The 13,209-nt window shown below is 34.6% G+C and overlaps 1 protein-coding gene across 1 annotated transcript; it reads left to right on the top strand.

The window, feature by feature from the left end:
• The first annotated feature begins 6,521 nt into the window (after positions 1–6,521).
• Positions 6,522–8,133, top strand: LOC107782416 (uncharacterized). Its single transcript, XM_016603302.2, has 2 exons — positions 6,522–6,850; positions 7,522–8,133. The coding sequence occupies exons 1-2, from the start codon at positions 6,800–6,802 to the stop codon at positions 7,996–7,998; spliced, it is 528 nt and encodes a 175-aa protein (XP_016458788.1). The 5' UTR covers positions 6,522–6,799; the 3' UTR covers positions 7,999–8,133.
• Positions 8,134–13,209: the final 5,076 nt, after the last annotated feature.

The following is a 13,209-nucleotide window of genomic DNA, read 5'->3' on the forward strand; positions in this document are numbered from 1 at the left end:
GAAAAACAGATCTAGGGTTTTGGAGATCCTAGATCTAAGATCTATGATTATTGGTAGGGTTTTGGGGGATTTGGTTGGTAGGGTGAAGTTCAGGGAGGTGAGAAGAGTGTATGGGGTAAGTTTGGGTGGCTTTGGGGTGTCGCCGCCGCCGTAGGCGATTTCCGGCGACGGCTTAAGGCGGTGGTTAGAGAGATGGGTTATGGGAGTCGTCTCTAGGGTTTGGGGGTGTTTCAGAGAGAGAGAGGTGTGAGAGAGGGAGGTGAGACGGGAATGACGGGGGTAGGAGAGGGTTTGGACATATATATACTTAGAGGGAAGGGAGTTCCGAGCCGTTGGATCTATTGAAGATCAACGGCCAGGATCAATTGGTGCTTGAAACGACACCGTTTAGGTTTAGGCGGGATTTCAGACGGGTTAGGGGATTGGGCTAGGTAATTTTGGGCTAGATTTTGGAGATTGGGCTGGTTTTTACACTGGCCCAGTCCTATTAATTTAATTAGTCCCCTAATTAATTTAATTAACTCCAAAAAATCTAATTAACTTAACTAAAAATCCTAATTAAGTACTAGGATATCTTAATTTGTAAAATTAATTAACTATTTACCCTTATTATTTAACTTATTAATCAATCCTAAGTTATAACAAGTAAAACTACTAATTTTAACATTAAAACTAACAATGTCAAAAATTAACATTTTTTGTGATTTCCTTTTAATAGTATGATTAAATTACGCAATTAGGTATTAAATTAAACTAAAAACCTAATAATGCAAGATGATGAAGTTTAAATATTTTTTGTTATTTTTCATGATTTCAAAAATGAAAAATGTAACTAAATGCAAATAATTTTAAATAATTAACAAAAATCCTAAAAAAAATCTAAAAAATAAATATGAATAATTTATTTATTAATTTTGTAGGAATATTTTGGTAGGGTAAAAATTACATGCTCACACTTGTAGGCTTGACTGCCTCCCAATCAAAACACGAAAGCCTAAAAACATGTATGAATTGGAATAGTTTTAATTATTAGATATAAGTGGCGGAATTACTACATCTACAAATAATAAAAATTTTAGTTATACAAATTTATTTTTTTATATAGTAATACTAATTTTGAGGGCTTAAAATATAGGGGGCCTAAAGCAAGGGCTTGACTTGCTTTAGGCTTGAGCCGGCACTGCGAAAACTAAATGGCCAACGAGTTTTATATACAATTTTAGAACGGTCCATCTCACCATAATGGAATTTTCCTACCGCTATCTACTAGTGGATCGATTTAAGGAAGGAAAGAAATGTTGATGTTGCAATTCTTGCCTTCTAGATAAAGTGGGTATCTCATGTGTGACGAATACTACAATCTCAAAGTATATTGATAAGAACTAAAGGTCTATTATAATTACTAGTAGTCGAACCAACTCTCAAATCGCAGGCTACCAATAGAAACATTGAATATAAGATAGTTGTGGATATAGAAGAAGATACATAAATAGAAGAAGGGAGATGAGAAGCTTAGACTCAGAGCAAGGAGATAAGAGGAACATATATTTTCTTCTTCAACAATAGGCATATCCCCAAAATCTCAGACCACCGTCCCTTTTAACAGAACCATTACGCCCACTAATCCACCTGGATCCCAAATTAACCTGGCCCAATTATTGTTTCTCAGCCCAATAACTATTTATATGACATTGGACTGGGGCTGATTCATAACAATATTCTCGTCCTCAATAAGAACCTTATCCTCAAGGTTCGAGAGAGGAAACTCTGATGTTATAGTCACATGACAAGCCACCAGGTAGATAAAAGTCTCATACAATTGGATGACAATGGATCCATCAAGAGCACAACTTGGATCACAAGGAAGTTTAGAAGCATTGAAAATATAATACAGCCAACAACACACATCTTTTCTAAAAATTAGCTTGTCATCATCTGAAAGTTTCTCATCGAAAGCTATAGCAAGTTCAAGCTTTCTAACTGTCTCCATTAATGTTGAAATATCAATTGACCCACTTTTAAGCTTTGCTATTACAGCATCCATGATAGAAGTTAAACATTTGAGTATATCACCAACAAATACATCTCCAATACGATTTGCATCAATAACTTATACTTTAATTCCATACGCACTTCCCTTGTATTCCTTGGTAGAAGATATAGGGAGAGACACCATCCCGACAATATAAACAACACTACCCCTAAAGCTCGTTGCAGTCATGTCGCTCAAAGTGCATCCTGCATTCTCACATACAACCTTGGCTTTAGTTGGTCTCTGTTAACTTATTGACAACTTAAAACCAAGAAGGAGTTACACCCTCGAGAAGTCATACTGTGCAACATTAGATACAAAGACCTCAGTTTCTTCTACTGAAAGATTTTTATAGAGTGTTTCTGCAATTGCTCTGCTTAGGTAAGCCATAGGTAAGTACATGAAGCTCCCCATGTGCATCTGACCAGTAGCAAACCATTTGCATATATGTAAGCCAAAGAAATTTTCAGGCCAGGGAGTGACTCGAGTAACTCGTTGTATTCTATTGTGCTTCCGCTGCTCTTTAAAAAGTTTATGCCGACCAAAAATCTGAATTTGAAATGCATTTGAACTTGTAGCCAACACAGACTTAGAGGATTGTAAATCCTTCTCGGCCACACCAGCACACATTGTAAAACACATACTAGCTTTACCAACGGTAGTAAATAACACAAAACAAAAGGCAATATTAACGAACAACTCTAATACGATGTTATTAGATATGACACATATTCCAACAGTCTCGACCTCACTGCTCCAATATGAGGGACGCAAACGTGAACCAGGGTCAAATGGAAAGTCAAGTCCGAATTGAGCAGTTGGAAATAGATGCAAATTGAAGATAAGTACAAGAACAAAGAAACCTGCCCTCCTACAAGCACGGGAACTGAATAATGCCCACCCAGCAATGGCATATATAGAAACATGCATGCCCATTACGAGCTCTCCTGCTTCATCTGGTGTAATTCCATAAATGTTTGTCATCATCTCATAGTAATTAGAGATATCAGTACCACCATCGCATTATTCTTTTCAACCATATTCAAAATTGCTTTCTTAGTATTAGAAGGCAAAGTAGCATAACCATTTAGTATTATGCAACTCAAAACTACAAGCTGAGAATCTCGTAGTAAAGGTTGCTTAATTACCAACGCAAACTCTTCATCCCAATTTGGATTTTCAGACTCAATAAATAAAATGTCATCTAAGACAAACTTCTCAATAACTGAAACCTCATTAACTATTGCGAACTTCTTATCATGTTGTTGTACATACTTGTAGCAAGCCAGAAAAGGAATCAACCATGATTTCTTATATGATACATGACCGAGTAACTCTAAAGCATCTTTTTTGGGACTTTCAGTGAACACCTTGTTCACATGGCTTATTTTTCCTACTTCCAAAGGGAAGACGATATGTGTATTTGGTTTTTCAACACAGGATAAAAGCAAGGGTGAGTAGTCATAAGAAACTGGTAATGAATCATCATGCGCAAATTGATATAGCACAACCGAGTCAGTTCCTTCTGAATTTTTGTCAAGCACTTCGTCTTCATCGTTTGCTAAAGTTGTAGTGTCACAATCTGTATAATCTATAGGTTCAAGTTCAACAGAGTCCGAAGCAACCTGGATTTTAGGAGACGGAACTGAAGATGGCAATTCATGAGAATCACACTCGTTAGCTCCATTGGACAACTTATCGAACACATTGGCTGCCTCTGAGTTTCCACCGTTGAAGGCGGCCTCCAAGCCAGGCGAGTTTGGGACATGGCTCAGAGTTGCAACTGGAGATACAAAGGTCGCTTGTGGAACCAATGTGGCGTAACTCACGTAGTCAACACGGGCTCGTGAAGTATCTTCCCTACTCACCGAATCTGTGAACGTTCTTTGTCGAAATCGTATACTCAATTTTTCTTTAAAATGCGTCCAATCGAAGAATTGTTTGTTTCGATGCAACCAAGTGAACCAAGCAAGAGCTTCACTATCGAGGTAGAAGTAAGGAAGAGGTAGCCAATCTTTCTCTGAGAAGCCAAGGTATGTGAAGTACAACTCGGCCCAAAACATTCAGCTATCCGGGTTGTCGTCACCACTGAATCTAGGTAGAAACATCGTTGTTGTCAGAGTCCGATGGATGAAAGCATCAATGTGACAAATACTACAATCTCAAAGTATATTGATAAGAACTAAAGGTCTATTGCAATTACTAGTAGTCGAACCAACTCTCAAATTGCAGGCTAACGATAGAAATACTGAATATAAGATAGTTGTGGATATAGGAGAAGATACACAAATAGAAGAAGGGATATGAGAAGCTTAGACTCATAGCAAGGAGATGAGAGGAATAGATATTTTCTTATTCAACAATAGGCATATCCCAAAATATCAGACCACCGTCCCTTTTAATAGAACCATTACGCCCACTAATCCACATGGATCTCAAATTAACCTGACCCAATTATTTGTTCTCAGTCCAATAACTATTTGTATGACATTGGACTGGGGCTGATTCATAACATCATGATTGGATAGTTCCATTTCCGTTCATACGCATTATTCATACGCAGAGTATAAGCGGAGATTGAGGTCACACAAAAAAGGTGAAATCATGAAACAGTGAATATCCCTCAAAGTACAGTTTGAGTTGAACAGAGTTCTTAAATCTTAAATTTAACATAGTTCGCACTTCACATTGGACTCAACATGGTCAGTTACAAAAGTGCTAAAATAACAAAGCATTTAATCAGAACTACAACCCTGGTGAGTACTGAGTAATCAAAGGTGTCTTTTTTTTTTTTTCTTTTGTGAAAGCCGGAAATGATTTTCATTTTTACTTTAAATATTTCCTATTCTGACTAATTCAAATTCGCACGAGGTTGATCCGAAGTAAAGAGTCCGCTCACTACCAAAAGGTTCTCACAATTGTTACACAAACAACCCGTCAGATTCAATCTTTACTTTTTCTAGATGATATACATAAATTATACATTGATTATACATAATTATGCATATATTATATGTGAATTGTATATATATATTATACATCCGCAGGTTATTTATAGTTTGAAAGATTAGGTGAGCGGGTATTTGAGTTAATTTGTCTATTCAAGGAGGGAAGAGAGGCTGTTTGGATCATTTATATGGATCGGGCTTGAGCCCAATTTGTGATTTAACTAAGAACAAAAGTAGGCCCATGTTTAACCAACATAATATGTGGGACCTGATTTAGAAGCGACGCAGACAACCCAACAAAGTGAGGGCTTTTCAGTCATTTCAACTTCAGATTTATTATTTAGCCACTCAATTGGACTCTCGGGATTCAAAGTACGTAAGGAATATTTACTGCTAATAATCATAGTTAAAGTTTAACCTTCACATAAAGTCGTTGCTCTGATTCATTAGTTAAACGACAAACCTACGTTTTCTCATTTCTTTAAATATAAATATTTCAAAATCATTTTCTTACTGGATATATAGGAGTAGTGATTACTACAAGAACTTGTCAAATGTGAGGGAGTGGATACCAGCAGTCTCCTCTCCATCTTTACACACAAGCAAGGTCAATTATAAACTAGAATTTACATTTCGTGTACTAATAATATAAATCAGATTAGCTTGATTTATATGAATTACGATAAGATAATTTGAATATTTTGTGTAATTACGACACTACGATTGACCATTAAGTATCCAATATGGTTTACCACATAACATGTGTTCCCATTTTCCAAGATAAAGAAATTAATAATAGTTTCAGTTTTTGGTTTGTTGAACATCCTTGCATGCCATTTTTTAATATTGAATATATTATGAAGCATCTAATTGTTAATCTTTGTTTAACTTAAGTAGGTTTTAAACTTCTCAAACATTAATTTTCTTAAACATGTTTCCTCATACAATCACAATATCACATACTTCAACTCTTCCTTACTAGACCCTAAACTATTGATTCTTAAATATTCCTGTCCTTGTGTTTTCTCGTTGACCACCAGTTCCCTTACTCGTTTTTTACCATCAAATTCCTTAGTTTATACTTTACCCTAATTCTCCAAACACCATTGTATATTACTCTTTCTTCCCAATTGTTATGATGTACATTCTTTTTAAACTGAATATAAATTTTTATAAGAATTTTTCTTTTTTTATATTTAGAAATAAGTTAACATTAATTTTAATTTTAATAAAAAAAATTATAGTCATACAAATTTATGTACACTAATTTAAACCACAAGATTTAAAAGTATTACTTTTCTCCTAAAATTGCATGCTCACATCACACTTATTTTAAAATATAAGTTAAAAAAATCTTTGATTCTTTTTTAAATTCTGCGTCCAATTAACCTCATCACACTTGTTTTAAAATTAAAATTTCAAAAATATTTTTTTCTAAATTCCATATCCAGTCAAAATAGATAATATGAAATGCCGTGCTAAAAATATTATTTTAACATTTTTGTAAGAATATACATTTCTCATTTTTCTTCTCTTCACTTCTGTAGTCTTATTTGGCTTTTGCCTCTCTGCCTCAGCTTATTACCACTGCTCTCTGAACCTCTAATGGCAAAGATTCTTCTCCTCGTAACTCTACTCACATGTTAAACTTTTCACTACTTCCTTATTATTTTCTGATCTGACTTTCCAATTTCTGTCAGATCATTTTATTTCTTTCTTATTGACAAAATAATCTTTAGGTTCCTCAGGTTCAGAAGGACCCCCTTCTGAATATATTGGGCTTTAATTATATTGGTTTGATAAAATAAGCGATGTGTTTATGGTTAAGGATGAAAATGGTGGCTGTTTCCTGAAGTATCATCTTAATTTGGTATCTTTCTATTCCCAAAGCATCAAAACAAATAGCTTTATAGTATATTTTTGTGGGTTAATCCAAAGATTCAATCTTTTTATGATTTAGTGTCTATTTAATTTGTTTCCACTAAAACATTTGTATTAGTAGTAGTAGCATTTATTTGTTTTCCTTTTAATGAATATGGCTTCAAACATGTTATGGTTTGGTTGTTTACTGAATGTCTGATATGGTGAAGTTTTCTGTTTTGAGTTTCTTCTTATTTTATTTAAGTTTTTTTTTTTCTGGTATAGAGTCCAGTTTTTTCTTCTCTAGTGGCTTTAATTTGATTGAGTTAATGTATTTGAATAATTTATAAAGGGTTCTTGTTTGAAATGGTTCTCAGTTTTACTTGTCCTGTTTTCACTTAAGGCTGAGTGTGAAGACATAGTTTTGTTTGTTTGTAACAAATATCATTTTTTCATATTTGTTTGTATGTGATTTCAGTTTCAGTTTCAGTTTTGAGGATAGGATACTGTAGAAGATAAAGTTATTATCTTTATTGTTCTTGTTGGTGAATGATTTCAACTGGGATCCTCTTCACCGGAACTTGTTTATTGAGCTCAAGTACATCCTCCCCATATGTTTGGTACTGTAAATTTGTGTTGGTTCTCTTTAATCCTCTGATATTCGTTTCATTTTATTCATAGGACATTTCAGTTTTTACTGTGATTCCTGATACTAGGACATTTCACCAGCAAAGTTTCTTTATTTGGACAATGGGTAGAGGAAGAGGCAAGGCAAAGAAGCAATCTGTTCGTGAGGATCTTGTGAGTGGTGAAGAAGAGAAGATGCCGGTGAGGAGAAGGGGAAGACCACAGAAGCCGAAGGGTGAAATAGAGGAAGAAGAGGAAGTTGAGAAGGTAGTGGAGGATGAAGATGATAGTGAGAATACAAAAGGATCCGTCTTGAATAAAGATATCAAGAACCTAGTAGTTGAGGATGGAAAGAAGAGGAAGAGACCTTCACAAGTCATGGAAAATAAGGATTCAGTGGAAGAGGAAAATGGAGTTGGAACTAAAACTAACTCTAATGACTTGATAAAGTCGGTTGGATTCAGACAAATAGGGAGCAGAAGGAAAAACAAGCCTAGACGAGCTGCTGAAGTTGGTGTTGAGTGCAGATGAAACAGTTCTCTCTGTGTTTGAGAACTGACTTTATGATTATTTACATGTGCTTATCTATTTTATTCCTGTTATAACTTCTTTTTGGAAATTTCAACTTAAATTTTGTGCGAATTGAATTTTGTGAAGATTTCTGCAGCATGTTTTAGCTTTGCTGAATGTATTGTTGCCAAATCTCTTCGCCAATTCTCCCATTTTACATGTCTCATCAATATCGAGAATGATGTTTCTCCTTTACTGTAATGTTGCTACTTCCAAGTTGAAATGTATGGTGCCCTTGTTTGACTAAGAAGTTCTTTGTCTATTATTTGAACGCAAATACCTAACAAGCATGAGGAAGCCTCATGGTGGATAACTGAGAAAGAAGTCCTGCAGCGTGACTGAGCTAGTGAGTGAAGGTGGAAGAAGGCCATGTTTTGGTGTGCAGAATCGAGGGTACGGGCTTATTGAAAGTTGGGTTAGTATCATAATACCTTTTGCTTTTCTCACTGATATTTATTCCCATCGACATTGCTTATGTGAAAACTGGAAGCTGCTTTACCTTTTACAATTGTGATTACCATCTTTTCAATCTCTATGATACTATGGTTTTGCTTCCTGCAATCTTTATGCACTTTCTATTGCCTACTATATACGTAATGTCTGACAATAGTTCCTCTACCAGTGAAATCAAGCTTCTGTTTGCAAGATATGATTTCATGAGGATCTAATTTATCGTTTATATACCTTACGTCAAAGCTATTGTGCTGAAGCACTTCAACTTGTAGGATCAGGGTTCTGCTTGAAATATGTAAAATTTAAATCTGTTTGAGGAACAAATATTCCTTGGACAGCTGATATTCTGTTGATCCCTAGCTAGTCTTCTGACCGTTGTTGGATGTGGCTCAGCCAAAAATATAAATTTGGTCCGTCTCAAATCTAAACATAGCATGGATTGTCTACACAACGTTTTATCTACTTTGTATTTGTTTCTGACCCTTGCATCAGAGATGACGTGAAGCGGTTGTTACTTTACTTGAAAACTAAGTTGTTACTGTCGTCATTTTCTTTTTATTTGTATAGGGGAGTAATTTGAGGGTGAAACCTCTAGAGAATGCTTCTTGGGCTGAATTTTATCTACTCTGTATTTCATATGACGTGAAGTGGTTATTCACTCTCATCTTTATTTATTTATTTATTTATTTTTGTGATTTTGTATTAGTGGAAGAAAGTAAATTAAGGGCGAAACCTCTAGAAATTGCTTCTAGAGCTGAATTTCAATGCAAGGGTCACATACGACGTGAAGTTGGTTGCAACTTGCATGAAAACTAAGATGACACGGTCAATTTTTTTATGTATGAGCGGAAGAGAGTAATCTAAGGGAGGAACCTCTAGAGAATGAGCTGAATCTTACTGCTATGAGTTGTCCTAGTTTGACGGTTAGTTGTGGTTTATTGATTATCTGCTGTAAGCTACTTAAGCTGAGAAATACTAGGAATTCTCGCCCAGTTTGGTTGTTTGAATTTACTAATTTGATGGAAGAAAAGGTTTGCGAGATGGTTGTGATGTTCTTATAGGTGTGCTCTCCTTGTTCTTCATTCGAAAGAGATAAGAGTTGCATGATCAAAGTAGAGTTTTGAAGGAAATCAACTTTCACTATTGTTTTCTTTATAGTATAATTTACCATCTCATGCTGTTGGAAGATGTTAATCTCATTAATCCGTTGTGATGTTTTATCTGAACTCAGTACTCTTTGTTATCTTTGTTATCTGAAACCTGGATCAAATTCAAGAATTTAAGGTAAGTGTCTTAAAACTCGCTCAGCAAAACATTGGATGAATTATTCTAGAAACGCTTTACTTCTCAGATATGTTATCTTAATAAAGGGCAGGTAGATTGTTATAGCTATACATCTCTTGAATTACAGTGATCTTCTTTTTATGTGGAGATGTAACTGCTTGCTTCAGTTTGCTCTTCCTGTTAGATTTCTGAAACTTGATGAGTTGATTATTATTATTATTATTATTATTATTATTATTATTATTATTATTATTATTATTATTATTATTATTATTATTATTTTTTGAATTTTCATAAAAAACCCATTTTATTGTTTCTAGCCTTGAAACTCGATAGATTATGGAAGAGAAGATAGAAAATGAAAAAATTGAAGTCTATTGAATAACTAGTTTCTGAACACGTATCTTATCGATCATTACAAACTTTTAATATTGAAGATAACTAAAAATATCTAAACGGTTTGTTAAAAGTTCTATAAAATGGATGTAGCTTTTGGAAATGAGATGTATTCAAATACTTAATTTTTCTTACCCCCGTAAACTAATTTCGATATGTTAGAATTATAGTGTCCTACATCCTACCGAATGATAGTATGTTTGCGAGGATTTGAGTTATATTTTTTCTATTGGTCTTATATTCTTGTACTTGTATATCATTGAAATTTAGATTCAAATGAAAACAATTAACTTATAAAACAATTTAACAGTTAACCGTGCATTGTAGGCACTATTGTTCTTTGAGTTAAATAGTAGACTTCCACATAACCCATGACTTTTTACCGGTAAAAGTAAATAGAAGAGGAAGTAAAAAAGTGAAGTCTACTAATGGGCGTGATAATTAGCCTCACACAATGAATCCAAAATTCCTTGTCACAGCAAAAGGAAAGTAACAAAGTTAATGCTATTTGTCACCGAAAATCAATGAGGATAGCGTAGTAGCCAAACTTTTCATAACAAAAGATATTCATTTTCATGATAAAAATTATGGAAATATTATGTAATATATGTGGCTACTTTTGACCAATGATTATTAGATGTCCTTTCTTTAGTGACCTTGTTGGACATATTATGTCCTCTCATTCTAGGCCTTGTTGACCAATTGTATACCAAGTAACTCAAATTTCTTTGGCTATAAATTGAGTTGATTCTAGCTCATTCAAAATATACCAACAAGATTTGAGTCTTCATTTCTTATTTCTTCCTCTCCACATTTATTTATTGAGAGTATTTGATGAGAGAGTTGAGTGTTGGGAAACACTTGTGTGATCCCCTTTCTTCGGAGTAATCTTGTAAGGTTATTCTATCGGGGGTATTTGGGATTAATTAGAGTATTTACTCTAATTTTGTACGCTCTTTTGTACTCTTGTTCCTATAGTGAAATTGCTCTTCTCCGCTTATGGACGTAGGTCATACTGACCGAACCACGTTAAATCGGTGCCTTCTTTAAATGCTTTAATTGTCATTGTTATCAACTTGCATTGTCTTTGTTATTATCATTATAACATTATTTGGCTAAATTACGCACTATCCGGGTTCCCGATCCTAACAAATTGGTATCAGAGCCAGATCTAACCGGGTTAGTTTAAATAGCCAAAACGACTCTAACAAAGTCTTATGTTGAGAAATTTGACCGAAGTGCAAACTTCGGAATGTGGCAATTAAAGATGGAAGCTATCCTAATTCAGGATGGCTTAGATTTGGCACTGCAAGGAAATGAGAAGAAGCCAGATAAAATGACGGACGAGGAGTTTGCCGTCATAGACAAAAAGGCAAAAGCATGTATTATTTTAAATCTCTCAAATGAAGTTTTACGTGAAGTTGCAGCAAAAAGCTCAGCCAAAGGCATATGGAAAAAGCTGAAAACCCAATATATGAAAAGAATAGTAGAAAACAGGCTTTACCTAAAACAAAAACTCTACACTTTTCGTATGGCTGAAGGTACCTCTATACTTACACATCTTGATACTTCTGATTCTCTGCTTATGGATTTTAGTAACATAGATGCTTAAATCAAAGATGAGGATCAAGTTGTATTATTGCTTGTTTCCTTACCCCAGTCGTTTAAACATATAAAAGATACTATACTTTATGGAAAGGATAATATCTTTTATAAAGATATCAAATCTATTTTGAAATCAAAAGAATAAATAGATAGAGATATTACTGAAGAAACTAGCGGGAACGAAGGGGGAAGGCTTGTTTATAAGAGGTAGATCCAATAAGAAATATTCAAGAGTGAGAGACCTAATTCAAGGTCAAAATCCAGATACAAAAATGTGATGTGCAAATATTGTCATAAGAAAGGTCACATTATTTATGAATGCTTTAAATTGAAAAACAAAGAAAAGCATACAGAGAAAAGAAAAATGAGCACAAAAATACTGACACTGCCGAAGCAAGTGTAGTTGCTGATGAGACTGAGGGAACTATTTTTTTAGCAACTAATAATAGTTTCAAATCTAACAATGAGTGGATTTTAGATTTGGGTTGTTCTTATCATATGTGTCCCAGTCGGAATTTATTTACCACATATGAATCTATTGGAGGTAGAGTTGTCTTGATAGGCAACAATGCAGCCTGCAAAGTTATTGGAAAAGGTACAGTCCGAATCAAAATGCACGATAGTGTGGTGAGAATTCTCACCAATGTTAGACATGTTCTCGACCTGAAGAAAAATCTCATCTCTTTGGTATTCTAAGATCTCTTGAGTGCAAGTACACAGGTGAAGGTGGAGTTCTGAAAGTTTCTTATGGTGATCTTGTGATCATGAAAGCACGCAGATCTGGTACGTTGTATACTCTATTGGGATCTACTGTTACAGGTGTCGCTGCAGTTTCAACATCAGATAAATCAAATTATAACATCACCAAATTGTGGCATATATGATTGGGACATATGAGTAAAAAAGGTCTTTCCATCCTCAGCAAAAGAGGTATCTTATGTGGCCAAAGTATCGAAAATATGAAATTTTGCGAACATTGTATGTTCGGGAAGCAGAAAAGAGTGAGCTTCAAATCTCCAGCGATTCATAGAACAAAAGGTACTTTGGATTATATTCATTCAGATCTTTGGGGTCCTTCACATACCCCCATCAAAAGGTGGTGCCAAGTATATGTTAACTTTCATTGATGATTATTCAACGAAAGTTTGGGTTTATTTCCTGAAAAATAAAAGTGATATTTTCTTAAATTACAAATAATGGAAAGTTTGATTAAGAAGCAAGCAGGAAAACAGGTTAAGCGGCTTAGAACAGATAATGGCTTGAAATTTTGTAATGATAAATTCAACGAATTTTGCAAAAATGAGGAAATTGCTCGACATCGTACTGTGAGAATGGCACCTCAGTAAAATTGTGTGGCAGAAAGGATGAATAGAACTCTTTTGGAAAGGGCTCATTGCATGATTTCAAATGTTGGGTTGACAAACGCCTTGGGGG

Source organism: Nicotiana tabacum, chromosome 15 (genome assembly GCF_000715075.1).
Source record: "Nicotiana tabacum cultivar K326 chromosome 15, ASM71507v2, whole genome shotgun sequence".
In the NCBI taxonomy this organism is placed as follows: domain Eukaryota; kingdom Viridiplantae; phylum Streptophyta; class Magnoliopsida; order Solanales; family Solanaceae; genus Nicotiana; species Nicotiana tabacum.

What these genes read in the sequence shown, in the direction of transcription:
- LOC107782416 (XM_016603302.2), top strand. Translation starts at nt 6,800, where the DNA reads ATGGTTAAGGATGAAAATGGTGGCTGTTTCCTGAAGTATCATCTTAAT. An exon ending in TGAAGTATCATCTTAATTTG is followed by an intron (nt 6,851 to 7,521) that starts GTATCTTTCTAT and finishes TTTTATTCATAG; the next exon opens with GACATTTCAGTTTTTACTGT.